Raw genomic sequence first — 14,438 nt, 5'->3', positions numbered from 1 at the left:
TGTAGCTTTTTTTTTTTTTTTGAGACGGAGTCTCGCTCTGTCGCCCAGGCTGGAGCGCAGTGGTGAGATCTCCGCTCACTGCAAGCTCCGCCTCCCGGGTTCACGCCATTCTCCTGCCTCAGCTTCCCAAGTAGCCAGGACTACAGGCGCCCGCCACCTCGCCCGGCTAATTTTTTGTGTCTTTAGTAGAGACGGGGTTTCACCGTGATCTCGATCTCCTGACCTCGTGACCCGCCCGCCTCGGCCTCCCAAAGTGCTGGGATTACAGGCGTGAGCCACCGCGCGCGGTCCTTGTAGCTTTTATTCTCTCCCTCAGTCTTATCTTTTCCAGCCACTATGTTCAGTGGTGGCTCTCACTTTCTAGAACCAGCTTAGAGTGTGTATCTCAGGATCTCATTCTCACTTCATCTCTCCACCTGGGACACACTAAGGCAGGTTTCCTTCCACATTTTATAGCCACGGCCCCAGTGCCTTTTCAAATGGAGTTCTCTTGAAAGTTTCAAATGGATTTTGTGTTTAAAAATATGTACACTAAACCTTAGGAGTAGATACAAACCCTTTGCCAATTTTCTTTTATGTTCAGAAAAAAATCAATTAAAAAGGGGCAAACCCCAAAGGACGGCCACAATCATGTTTATAAAAAACATTTCTGGATTGATCTGTTTTGATAATCACCGAACTTTCTCTCATCATAGGTTTCTATTGGTAATTTAAATACTTTGGGGCCATTTTGCCAAAACAATGACTGATAGTCTATAGCCATCCTTTGGTACCTGTGGGGAATTAGTTCCAGAACCCCCTGAGGTCACCAAAATCTGCAGATGCTCAAATCCCTTATAGAAAATGGCATAGTATTATGTGCACATAATCTATGTAAATTATACTTTAAATCATCTCTAGATTACTTATAATGCCTAATACAATGTACTGCTGTGTAAATAGTTGTTATACTATGTTGGTTTTTATTTGTACTATTTTTACCGTTACATTGTTTTTATTTTTTTTTCCCAAATATTTTTGATATTCAGTTGGTTGAATCTCAGATGCAGAACCTGCGGATATGGAGGGCCAACTGTATTTATTCAAGCAGGATTCACCTGTTGCAATGCATACATACAAATTCTGCACACAGAGAACCCGGCGGAAGTCTACATTAGAGCAGGTCCATTTAAAGAGAATTCCACTCACATTTAGAAAATGCCCCTTTTATTTAGTTTCTCTGCACAATACTTTTTTTTTTTTTTTTTTTTACATTATAAAATCACACAGGAGGAAAGGTGTTTGACAGGAAGCCAGCAACTTGCCAAGCAAAATATTGAGGATCCATTGCCAGCATCTGCAGATAATTTTTTTCAGAGAAAGAGGAGTCTTCCTGGTGATGAATGAATATTTTGACTTGGCAATTAACACCATTATACTGGAAGACATGCCTGCATGTGTCTCCCTGTAACACCTTGCTTGTTGCCACTAAGTACAAAAGCCTCCTGCCCCACGCCCCAAAATTGTTTTAATGGACTAAAGACCAGGAAATTGAGCCAAATCTCCAAACAAGGCAGGTGTAATAATAATTCCTCCTAAGAAGAGGCCTGTGATCCTCTGTTTGTCTTTTAGTGTTGAAAAAAGGGCAGAACTTTTCCTCAAATCTTCAGTATGAAAATATTGGTCTTTAAACTCATCACTACTCATTCATACCTTGAGCATCCTCCTGATATTTTAGGGGATCTTTTTTAACTTTTTAACAATCATCCCTTCTGAAAGAAGAGTTTACTAAGTTCATTGATTCTCTTTTGGCAAGCTTGCAATTCCTACATTTGAACAAATTAAACACAGTAAAGATTTCCTATATCAGCTCAGAGGACATTACCTGAAAATTCAGAAAGCTTTTCTTCTTAAACTTCAGGAAAAAAGAAATGAGAGGATGAAAGGATGAAAGGAAGGCAAGAAGGAAGTAAGAAAGAAAAAAGGAGCAAAGAAGGAAGAAAGGGTTAGGAAGAGACAAAGTAAGAGGAAATAAATCATGTAGAATACATACTTCCAAAACAGAAAGAAAAAAAACAATTCAACTAACATATATTAATCTTTATTCTATAACAGACATAAATAATTTTATGAATTCATATGACCTATACAAAAGACAAAATAAGATATTGCACTGAATTTAGATATGGGATATTTGAATTTAATATTAGCTAAACAGATAAATATATACAATTTAAAGAGTTAAGGCAAAACCAGATGATAGTCCAAATACAACAGAAGGTTTGAAAAATAGGTATAATTAGAAACAACAGCATCCCACAACCAGTTAATAAAGTGGTCATGTCTAAGGAAAAAAAACCTTAGGTTTTTAATAAAGTGGTTATTATCAATCATTTTAATTAAAGTTGAGCAATAAAGTATAAGATTTCCCTCGGAGGGGAGCTATTTTGCCGAGGCTCGGGGATTGAGCACTTAGATTTCGGGTAAGCAACTTTTTCCTTGTCAGATTTATGATCTATTCTTCCTCTTAGAAAATATAATTTGGAAAATATGACTCTTTCACATATACAATTAAAATACAACTATGAAGCATTCTTTTTTTTTTTTTGAGATAAGTCATGTTGATGATATCATTGTCAAGGTAAATTTGTGGGCAAGCCATTCATTACCTTATTTTAAGAGAACACATAATGCCAGTTACTGAAAAAAAAAATTCCCAGTTTTTTACAAGAACCAAACAAACTAATTCCAAAGGAATAAAAACAGATATAATCAATACACAGTATACAGTTCTTTGGCAGTATCACACTAACCGTTGATTGAAGTCAGAACTTTAGAGTTTTCTAATGCTTAGACCCAGTTGCCAGTCTTTTAAAACTAAACAAATAAAATTCCACATCTGTAACGAATTCAGTAATCCCGGGAAATGAAATTCAGAATAAATCTTGCAGACAGCTTTTGACTGTTACATTTAAGCATAGGTATTATCTGCTTAGAGTCCCAATCCAAATATACTGAAACAGACACACACAAATAATCTGTGAAATTTTGTATTGGTTCAGACAGGCCCAGAATCCTTAGAATCCATATCCACCCATGAGAAACCAATAAAAGACATCAATCCAATGATGAAAAAATGATCTTCCAGTAACTCAGGAGTGGGTCATCCCTCACCTGGATAAACACCACGGAGAAATTGAATCCTATAGGGGGAACACCAGAAAGCCAGAAAATGTGGAGTACTGCCAGCCTCCAACCAAATTACCTTTCTCCAGTTTTAGGTAAACCTTATCCTCTTTATCTAAGTAGAGTAGGACACCATTAGTGGCAGCTTCACGAGTAACATCTTTGTCCCCCGCAAAGGCAGATATTACTGGTTTTCCATTTAACATCAAGTTAACCTAGAAGAAGAAAAATAATAATAATTGAAAAGTTATCTTTAAAGTCAAAACATCTACTGGGGAGAAGAAATAATGTCTAAGATGACAGTCCCAGTAAAATACCTGATGTTCAGGAAATATATTCCCTTCCTTTCAAATTAGCCTATTGTGGGGGCCATACTTTGCATGTCTGCTGAACTGATTTAAAATCTTTTTTTTTTCTCATTGGAATTTCCTTAAATTCCTACAAAAGAATAACATCTATGGAGAGCAACCTAGTGAAAACTAGCTTCCCTTCAGCACATAAATTAAGCTTACTGCTTTACTTACCTCTTCCACCCAACAAAAATCTTTTGGAAATAAAGCAGGCTTGTGGCTTCCCAGTACATTTGTAAAAGAGACCTTGTGCCCACTGACCTAAGAAACCCAGATACAACCCAATCCTACCAACATCCTTGCGAGTTTTTGTGCAGCTGTAACATGCATACTACTGAAAATCATTTGAAATAATGAAGTGTGTGTATACGTGTGTCTGTGTGTGTTGATTTCTTTTTCTGTTTTCCCTGATAGGAAACAAGCATTAAAAATAATCATCAGGCCAGGCATAGTGACTCATGCTTGTAATTACAACACTTTGGGAGACCAAGGCAGGAGGATCACTTGAAGCTAGGAGTTCAAGACCAGTCTGGGCAACATAGCAGGACCCCATCTCTAAAACAAACAAAACAACAAATTTAGAAATTAGCCTGGTTGGTCACATGCACCTGTAGTCCTAGCTTCTCAAAAGGCTGAGGCAGGAGGATCGCTTGAACTCAGGGGTTTGAGGTTGCAGTGAACAATGGTTGTGCCACTGCATTCCAGCCTGGGTGAAAGAATGAGACCCTATCTCAGAGGAAAACCAAAAAATAAAAAATAATAATCACCACTATCACTAGAGATTTTAGTGATAATTAGAATCCACTCAAAACTGTATTAACTATTTTCTGTTCTACAATTTTGATTACACTGTGTCAAACATTGCATACATTTCTAAATACTGGAGGTTGGGAAAAGCTTTTCCATGGAAGTAAGTTTATTTTCTAGATTTTTTTTAGGTTAGAAGTCATATGGAATAACTTAAATCTGAGGCTGATCCATTCATCCATTTACTAGGACATGTAAAAGTATTAATAGATAAGTGAGTAATCTATCATTCACATTGACATAATGTATAATGTAAATACTGAGCATAAGATAAAAGGTTATCCTAGAATTCCATACACATGTATTTGTGTCATTTGGTATTAGCATATTGGAATATTGTCGGAACTAGCTCCACTGTTGCTTTTGAGTGTAAGGTCAAGCCCATTGTCTTAGAAAGCAGAATACAAAATATATTTTTAACTGTGGAACTGCAATTGATAAGAATTCACTAGCATCAGAGTAACTGAGGATAAACTCAAGCATATGCATAGAACACCCTTTCTTAAAAAAGTATTTTGAATAGTTGCTCCTTCATAGACTTATTCTTACTCTTTAGCTGTATCTCATAATTTTAAAAAATAGCAAATGTTTTATTTATTTAGTATGTACCTGAAAAGCTCTATTCGTCTTACAAGTTTTTTTTTCTTACAAATTCAAATAATTTTTGTACATGCATTAAATGAAAGCATGATCTTACAAAGAGATTTGTGTCACTGAATTTTTACTAAACCATGGATTTTTAAAAAATGTTTGATTGTTATTAAGGTAATAACTTCAATTGTTTATTTTTCTATATGCTTTTTGTCACATCTTAATGGATGTTACAAAGAAAAAAATTAGAAATTAAGGTTTTAAAATAAATGATAAAGATGGCTGTTTATGTCTATTGTGGAAAGACAACTTTGGATAAATACTTAAATACATAACCCACTAAAGATAAGCACAGTTGGTTGGGAGTATGGATGGAAGGGGTCAAAACACACACCTGGATAGTTTGGCTCTGGTAGACTTTAATCACGTGAAAACTGAAACTGTAAATTCCTTTTCTTGGTGCTACAAAGACAGACTCCAATGTGAAAAAATTACCCACATTCACCAGGATCTACAAATAAGAATAATAAATAACAGTAAGTTATTGTATTTTCTTCTGTGACTAAAATGAATTCTTCCTCTCACTCTCTTCCTCTCCTCTTCCTTCTTTCCTTCCTTCCTTCATTCCTTCCTTCCTCTTTCTTTCCTTCTTTTCTTTTGTTCATTCATTTATTCTTGGCAACTAGCTTAAGAAATCACAGAAAATAAAACATCTAGTTCTATTTCTTTCCTCTTAACTGATTTGGAAAATTGACTTGAATATTAGAAGGTTCTTCTGTCTTTTAAATGATATAAGAATAAATAAAGTAACTGCTTTGTATTCATGTCTCAATTTCCAGCAAGGCCCAATGGCTCTGGAAACATCGAGCTAACATTTGAGGGCTTATAAATATTAGCTTTACCTTGAGAAATGGATAAAAGGCATCTGCCATGTGTTTACATTCCCACCTTCTACAAGCCTTTGCAATGTACAGAGGTGACGTTTCCAAGCCAGCCAATCAGCATCTGTGAGCTCTCCACAGCCTCCCTGGACACACCTCAGAGGTATGGGTACCCCTCCACCATGTGCCATAATCCTTGACACTGAATAGCTGGTACAAAAAGTGATCTGAATGCCTGGCCCTTCTCTGAGCCGCACCCCTCCTAAGATCTGTGGCCATTTTTTTTTTTCATTCCTATGCCAGCTAGGCCTTAATTACAACAATGTGGCAATGAGTCAGCCCTTGGGGGCTGCCAAAGAGGAGAGCATAAAGAAGGATAAACTATGAAATAGGTGGCTTTCCCTGTTCCTGCCAGGGCTGTCCATTAACCTCCTCTCAATCATCTGCTCTTTATTTGAAGTTCAAGGTTCAAAAGTGAAAATAGAAACTGTTTCCCAAGAAAGCAACAATGCATTTTGTATTCCAAAATATTCAGCATAGTTCTATTGGTTATAAAATTAACTCTAAATTTTAATAAGTGACCTCTTAAGCTAAATTCGCAATGTCACATGGGTAAATCTCTTTCTATGAGAAAGAGGGATTGGGATAGAGGATGGTTGTTAAAATAACTAGGGTTTCTTCCATTTCTCTCCAAGAAATATGCCTGTAAGTGGCATTCGGAAATAATAAGATGTCCCTAAAAAGATATACTTCTCATATATCAATGGCAATCTGCTACTATCTCCTTCAAACACTGCATTCTTGCCAATATTAACACACTTGCAAGCCTCTTGCATAATTCCCTAAAAATGTCCTATTACCTCTGGGCAACATACCAGAATGTAGCAACAGTCAAGCAGATGTATCAGCGTCAACACCTAACTTAAAATACATGTACGTGTGTAATTTCATTCTGAGATTTTGCCTTCTTCCAACTAAGCATCAGATTTTTTTGTGACCTGATGATAGATGGTCTTTCAACAAGTCACCAGCTGTGCAATAATCCCCAACAGAGGCTTTGCAAGGAAATTTTTTTCAAGCACAATTAAAATAATTTGAGGTGCTTAGCGGTAACTTCCTGATTCAGATACAAGTAGCATAATTCACTAGCAATAATGAAAAATAGCTAATGAGTGTTGGCTACCTGTAAAACTGGATGTTGACTCTATATTTGTAATTGCAGCATCCAGGTACATCAAGATTTATAACTAAATGTGTCTTCTTGTCTCTAAGATGCAGGGCTCGCTGAACAGAAGAACAAACCCTTTTCCTCTTCTAACTGATGGAAAGGTCATTGAAAAGAACACCCTGTATAGAGGATAGTGCAATGCCCATAGTATTCCAACATTTAATTAAAGCATTGAAATACAAACTAGGGGTGGTGCTAGACTTTATTTCCATCAAAATGGAAAATACTGCACCGAAACCCCAAATGGGGCTACTTAATTCTTTAAAAATTATGGCTATCAAATACTAAGCCCCTAGAGAGGCATTCTCTGTCTTTGGCCAGCTGGAGAGTGCATTAGTTAGCAAAAATTAAGCAAGGAATACAGATGTCACCTCGTGCTTTCCCTGGCACATCCTGCAGCACCACTTAACCTGTGCCCCCTGCACATTGTAGCTTTGCATACAATTGCGAACTGTGAATTTGGAATTTAAAAAGACTCTAGATACTGTTGGGGCTGAAGTTAAAACTCCCAGGACAGTTTTTTTCCTTAACACCCCTTGCTAAATGTAAGCTGATATCCTGGGGTTTTTCATCATGCCAAACACGGAGCACCAGGTCGCTAAACAGCAGCTACAGCTTCCGTCAGTTCTTCCCCTACTCTCATCAACCTCAAAGTCCGTCTTTCCCCAGTTATTTGCAATTCTCTGAAAGGACAGGAGCCCAGGAAGCGAGAACCGGCTCCCAAGGGCTTTCCTACGGGAGCTCAGCACAGTTGCCAAATTCCTTTTCCTTCCCTCCTCCGCAACTTTTCTCTAAGTACCAGAGAAGGGCTTGCTGCCTACTCCGAGGCAGCGGCAGTGGCAGCGGCGCCTGGCACGCGAACAGTGGAACCTGCAAGCGAGATCTGACCCCCAGCCCTGCCCTCCCGGCCTCCGCGGCCACCAGCCCGATCTCTGCAGAGTGTGGAAGCCCGGGGCTCTCTTTGGAGAGAAGCTTCTCTACCTGGGAGAAACAAATCAAACATTTATCCTGTCCCGCAAAGGTACCCAGGGAGCAGCCTCAGCGGCACCCGTAGAGGAGTCTGAGCCAGGGGACCAAGATCTAGTCAAGAGATCACGACGTCCAGGGACCAGGTGCCCTTCGGCTCCCGCCGACCTGTTGCTCGCAACTTGCCCTGAGCTCTCGCTGCCCGGCTCTGGGCTCCCAAGCCTCTCCCCTCGGGTCGGAGCAGCCTCTTTTAGGGGCCCGGAAGGAATAGGAGCCGGGGCTGGTGAGAGGGGTAGGAAGAGAGACAGTACAAGTTTCAGACCCAGGCATATTTGGGAAGGCGAGTGCTTTATATGATTCCCCATTTCCCAACCGGTCCAGCTTAGCCTGGGCAGGCAGCTGAGGTGCCTGGAGACCGCCCGCCCCCTAGGTGCTCGCGTCCCCCCGGGTCTGACCTGATCGAAGTAAATGATGCGCGTCTTGTTGCTCATCTCGGATGGCTCGTGGTTGGTGCTCCGCACCGCTGAGAAGGCGACCTTGGAGTTGGCCGCCCGGACCGATATCCCCAGCGGGGAGGAAGAGGAGCCTTTGGAGTCCGTGGCCGGGTTCGAGTCGCACACCACCAGACACTTGCCTTCCAGCACGATGGGCTCCGTGTCGTTCTGTGCCCAGACGGGCAGCCCCGGCAGCGTGAGGACCAGCAGCACGGCCGGCACCGCGGACAGCGCCCGGCGCCGGGAGCCCATGGTGAGCCGTGTGGGCAGCCGCAGCCGGCTGGCGCTGGTGCTCGCCCGCGTCGCCTCCTACCCCGGGATCCCGGTGCTCGGGAAGACGCTAGCGGCTAGGTCGACAGCGCTGCAGGAGCGACGGCGCCTGCGGCGGCGCGCACACTTCCACCAATTCTGTGGCTTGAAGTCAAAGTCTCCCCTGGAGCTCTGTCGCTGGCTCTGTTACCTTTGTCCTTTAAGGAGCTCATGCAGAACCCCTTACCCTACCCTCCTCCACCCAAGAATCAGCCCTGCCTGGGGCCCCTGCACCCGATCTTGTTCCTAGACATCTAAAAGTCATCAAACCCTCACATTCACACCTCAAAGCAAAAAAATAATAATAAATTCTCACCCCAAACTCAAGCACCACCAGGTAAACCACGGAGCAGGAACAAAAAGAGAGGACTCAAAGAGAAGCCACAAGGGTGGCGGTTGCCCAGCGGCGCGGGTGCCAGTCCTGTCTGGCTTGCGGCAGGGACGAGTTACAGAGGCAGAAGGTGTTTCCCAGGCTGAGAAGAACGCGAGGCTGTGTTCATGGCCAGGACGCCAGCGACTCCCACTTTCGCTTGGTCAAAAATTCCCCCAAACCTGGTGTCACCCAGAGGTAGGGAGGGAGGCAGCGGCTAGCCAAGTCTCTCGCACAGAAAGCGCAGATTCACAGGATCAGGTCCAGGGCGCCGGGCGCAGCGTGCAGGGCGGCTGGTCCGGCGGGGTCCTCTCCTGCCTGGCCTCCCGCCCCGAGTCCCTGCGCACAACTTTCTCGTTCCTCGCGCGCAGCTCGGAGAGCGCGAAGCGGGCACACGCGCTCTATTTATAGGAGCGCAGCGTCCGGCTGGGGTTGGCTTATCGCGCAACCCGCGGGCTCCGGGAAAAGGGGGAGAAGGTGTCTGGTGACCCCATCTGAGCAGCTCTCTCCTGACGTTTAACGCACCCCAGAGCAAGCGGGGTGCCCAGCACTGCTGATTGGCAAGGTTCGAGGCCACTCAGCCCCTGAGAGCGCGTGGCGTAAAGGCTGTGTGCCCAGAGAGGAGCCCACGACCCTGCGAGGGCACCAGCTCGGCGCCCGCTCTCTCCTGCTGGATCTGGATCCGCGGAGGGGGCGGCGGGCCCCCTCGCCCCTCCCTATCGCGGGACTCTGCCGCCGAGTGCCCTCCGAGCGGAGCGCGGCGCTGCCAGGCAGGGTCGCGAAGATGGATGAGCCGCCGCGGATCCGCGCTGCGCGCTGCTCCAAACCTGGGGAACGGCGGGCGTCCCGACCGCGCCTGGCCGGGAGCCCGCCCCACACAGCCCTGGGGCCTGGCGAGCTCAGGGAAGCCTCGGGGCGGACTAGAGTCGGTGGGGGCGGCTGGGAGGAGGTGCCTGATTCCTTCCTTCCGCTCCGGGAAGATGAGCCTCAGAAGCCGCAGGGGCGCGCCTTCCCCCAACACCGCGAATCCTCCCCAGGCATGGCCAAAAAAAGAGTGAGAGAGGGAGTTAACTCAGCAAGAATAAGTCCTCCGAAACCGTGCCAACAACAATTAAAAAAAAATAATAAAATAAAGCCAAACCCACTCCTAAGAATACAGCATTTTTCTCCCCTTTGCATGCGCCTCCCGCCCCCTGTGCCACTCCACTGCCATCTTGGCCTCTGATTTGCAAGAGTTCCCTTCCCCTTCCGCAGCTACCACGGGGAAGGAAGGTTTGTCTCTGTCCGGACCCGGCTGCGTGAACTTGGCCCAGTCACTAACCCTCTCTGAGAGGGCTGCGCGGCGTTAACTAAGGTCCTCCCTACCCTACCCCGCCAGCTTTCCACTTCTGTGATGCTTTGGGGTCATGGCGCCCCTTCTTCAATTTCTTCTAGACTTCCAGCTGCCAGAGGGCAGACACCGTATGGTGTCTTTAATCAAAACAGTATCCCCTCCAGGCATTCGGAGCTCCTAAAATTGCATTGGCTAGTTATGAACGGATGGGATGTTTGTTGAGGGAGGTCCTTGGGATGGACGACTCCCATTCCTTCCTGAGTGAAGGATGTTCTCATGAGCGTGGCATTCCAGCCCTCCACAACATAAGGTGAACCTCGTCTCCAGCCTTTTTCCCTTCCTTCAGAAGGGCCTGGCATTGAGGTATAAGCACTAGCTCCAACTGTTAAAACTGAAGACACTACGAGGAATACCCTCACCCTCACCTCCCTATAATCTCTCAACTGAAGTGTTAATACTTGGTGCCACACGGGCCTTCAGATTCTGCTCCAGTGGGGCCAGTATCAGGTGTTTTGACTTTATGATTTTATTTGGGGTGGGGGGTGGTCTCACTATATTGCCCAGGCTGGATTCAAAATTATTGGGCTCAAGCGATTCTACTACCTCAGCCTCCCCAGTAGCTGAGACTACAGGCCAGTATCAGTTCTGACTGGCAGGTGCTAGTGCCATGCTATTTGTTAAAACGTTGAATGTTGCCAATCTAAGCTACAACCAAACAAGGTGAACTAGTGCCTTCTAAAGATGGTCACCATTTACCCAGCTTTGATGCCCCACCCTAAGCCCAGCACAATCTTCACCTGATCCCACTCTGCACTTTGTAACTCTCTTCTAGCTTTCAGGGATGTCTGCCTGGGTAACAGCGCAATTTCTTCTCATTTGATGCAGTCTTTTGAGGGCGGGTGCTGAGTTTAATCTAGTTCCTTTTATTTCCTGTAGGGGTAAGCACCCCGCCTTCCTTGTCTGGGACAGTTGTTGAATAACTAGAACTTTGGTTGTTCAATTTCAGGCTGGGAGAAGTTTGACAAAAAAAGAAAAAAAAGAAGACTAAAAGACTCTGTTGAATTGTTAAATAGAAAATAAGCTATCTTCCTCACCAATTCCGATATATTCTGTCTACATCCTTTTCTTATCCGGGCACTTCCTGCCAGGAAGAACTGAGATTTGAAGAAACTTGTTCCTTCTCTCACCAAAAATATTCATTTTTAGTCCCAAAATCTGCATAGTGACCATAGTAAAGACTCAATAACTCATTGAGAAATGACTGAATGCTTCCTGATAGAAGGTAATTATCATTCATATTATAGTATAAACTGCTTTAAATGAGTCTCTCTCAGTAAAATTTAAATTCAAAGCCTCCTCAGTAATTGGGGATAAGAGTCTTGGTTCCTTGCTAAAGGATGTTCTGCTATTCAAAGTGTTCTGAAGATGAGGAACACAGCGTTCTCTGTGGGCCCCTGCTAAGAGAAGTTATCTGATGTTCAGAGGGTCCTGACTCTTATTCCCACAACAGTTGATTAAACACGGATAGCCCCTGGGTTCTAGGACCGTCAATGCATTTGATACCAGAAGTCCAAGACTTGTATGGCCCAACTTGGCCAGATGACTTGGGGCTGCCAGATTTTCTCTCTACAATCTTAATGAGACATCGAGATAGCTTCCAGTAAGCACTACATGTTGCAGAGAAAAGGTCTGTAGTCTCCCAAACTGATGTGGTCATGTAGGAGTCACCCGGAAGCTGAAGCAGAAGAGGTACTTGAATAAACCAGAGGACTGGCCACACTTGTAGAAAGAAGCCAATTCTGGAGCATGAGCACTTCTGAGAAGTAGAGGGAGTGAATAGTGAATCGCCATTTCTGAACTCTTACTTACAAGAGTTCCAGAAACATTTTCTCCTAATCTTGGGTTCCTTGGTATCCTCCTATGTCTTTGAAATAAAAACTCAATTCCCTTGAGCTAGTTTTAGTAACATGCTGCTCCCTGTCATCCAGAATCCTCGTTAGAACATTGTCCCAGAAACCATACCACAAAAGGCTTACTAAAAGACTAACAAATCCAATCTCCTCCTGTAGGAAATTCTTTTCCAACATTTTGGGAAAGGAGGCATCACCTGCTCCTCACCCCCTACTCCAGCCCCAGCATCCCCAGGAGAAAAGAAACAAGACCAAGTTTAAGTTTCTCTCCAACAGCATAGATCTGTTTCTTTTTTCTTTTTCTTTTTCTCGTATTTTTCCAGTTGAAAATATGCTATTAGAAGACCTAGCTGTGACCCAAATATTTTCCCTTTCTGAGATTCCCATATTGTATTTGATGCCTAGGATTTATTTATTTTTTTTTTTTTTTGCTAGACCTTTAGAAATGAGGCAGAAATGCATTTCAGTTCTCTGCAGCTGGGCTTAACTTTAAAGTAAATTAGAATCTAAACTGTCCTTGCATAGGAAAGCAATACTTCTGAGGTCAGTAAATTCAATGACTGCTTGTCCAGTCATCCTTTAGCGAAACCAAGTTTTAAGCAAGCCCAAGACAGTAAGGATCTATGAGCTATTTTCTGATTGTGAAGAAAATGTTTCTAAGAAGGCAAAGACAGACACACACAAGGTATTCAGCTCTAAGGGCCTCACTGTGGTTGAATGAAAGCAGAATCCATGCATCATGTAGCAGAGACAGCCGCAGGTCAATCGTGCAGAAGATGGAAAATCAAGAGAGAGAGAGAGCGCAGTGAGGCTTGCATCATACCCAGACAAAGGTCCACTGAGTTGCTTAATTACCCTTTGCTCTTTATAATGATAGTTATCAGCCCAAGCAAATGATCTTTTTTGAGGGAGAGTAAGTAGCTTAAGAAGAAAAAGTCTCCATGAACAACCAATATGTGAGAACTTACGTAGTCTGGAAAGTTCCAGAGTCATGTTGAGTAAATCTTCATAGCTCCTTCTGGAGACAGCCAAATGACAGACTTGTTTTGTATGAGGATGGTATTGTGGGAAAAAATAGACAGATGCTGTAAAAAACACTTTTCAATTGGTTTTAGAATTTGAAAATTGTTTGGGACAGTTTCTCTAGACAGTTTACTCCACTCACCCCATTGGCAAATAAGGTACGTGTCTAAGACATTCGTGAGCAGTGAGACTTCTTGGTCGTGGCTGCAGACAGATTTTGATGCCCCTTTTTGGCTTCGCATGATACCCTGAGCATGTTCTAGTCATTATATTTATTATAATGATTTTAGTCGATTTATTTGTTGTGTTTTCCCTGGACTAGTAACTCTTTGGGAGCACAGAATTTAGCAGAGAGTAGGTATGCATAAATAAAGTTTACTGAATAAAGTAACATCATTGCTTTTATTTCTCATAAGGGAAACAGTATAACATTTAATCACTATGATCTAAGTATGATAGGAAAAGTAAAATTATTTCAGAAATGTTGGGGGCTTAAAACGTCAAGTCTACTTTAGTTACTAAGAATGGAAGCCCAGTGAGAAAAGGCTTTGTGGAAATGGCCATATCTTGAAATGTGTTGAGTTGAACCTTGAGACTGTAGTAAAACCTTAGAGAGAACCTAAAAAATTCCCTCTCTCTCTCTCTCTCTTTCCCCGGCCCCCATCTCTGTGTGTGTGTGTGTGTGTGTCCCTCTCTCTCTTTCCCTCTCCTGGGCACATCTTCATTATTCTTTGGCTCACTGTAATCTACCATTCTCTGAGGCCCACATGAGGGAAAATAGCAGCTGATACTTCCAGATTTCACACATAACAAAGCCATCCACCCAGAGATGCCCCCAAATCCCAGATAAGAGATGCACTGCAGCCATCTGGGTTCAGATGCCCAATCCCAAACCAATGAACTTGGCTGTAGAAGCAGAATTATGCTGCACACACGAATGATTTCCCAGCAATGAGGTGGGTAGAAAATTGCGGTGGGGCATGGGAAAAGGAAAAATCCTAGAAAGGTAGT

General features: G+C 43.4%; 1 protein-coding gene across 1 annotated transcript; it reads right to left on the bottom strand.

Annotated features, from left to right (window-relative positions):
- Positions 1–2,064: 2,064 nt before the first annotated feature.
- Positions 2,065–10,082, bottom strand: CBLN4 (cerebellin 4 precursor). The gene is made up of 3 exons (XM_050745304.1): positions 8,444–10,082; positions 5,308–5,424; positions 2,065–3,380 (listed from the first exon to the last, which is right to left on the bottom strand). The coding sequence occupies exons 1-3, from the start codon at positions 8,732–8,734 to the stop codon at positions 3,183–3,185; spliced, it is 606 nt and encodes a 201-aa protein (XP_050601261.1). The 5' UTR covers positions 8,735–10,082; the 3' UTR covers positions 2,065–3,182.
- Positions 10,083–14,438: the final 4,356 nt, after the last annotated feature.

Source organism: Macaca thibetana, chromosome 10 (assembly GCF_024542745.1).
Source record: "Macaca thibetana thibetana isolate TM-01 chromosome 10, ASM2454274v1, whole genome shotgun sequence".
Lineage (NCBI taxonomy): Eukaryota > Metazoa > Chordata > Mammalia > Primates > Cercopithecidae > Macaca > Macaca thibetana.
The sequence above is the reverse complement of the archived record's forward strand: the minus strand, read 5'-3'. Positions and strand labels throughout refer to the sequence as shown.

Bases quoted from the DNA above. Each gene is read 5' to 3' on its own strand.
- CBLN4 (XM_050745304.1), bottom strand. From the start codon at position 8,734: ATGGGCTCCCGGCGCCGGGCGCTGTCCGCGGTGCCGGCCGTGCTGCTG. The intron at 5,425-8,443 runs GTCAGACCCGGG...TCTTATTTGTAG, and splicing joins GCATCATTTACTTCGATCAG to ATCCTGGTGAATGTGGGTAA. The intron at 3,381-5,307 runs GTGTGTGTTTTG...TTCTTCTTCTAG, and splicing joins ACCAGAGCCAAACTATCCAG to GTTAACTTGATGTTAAATGG.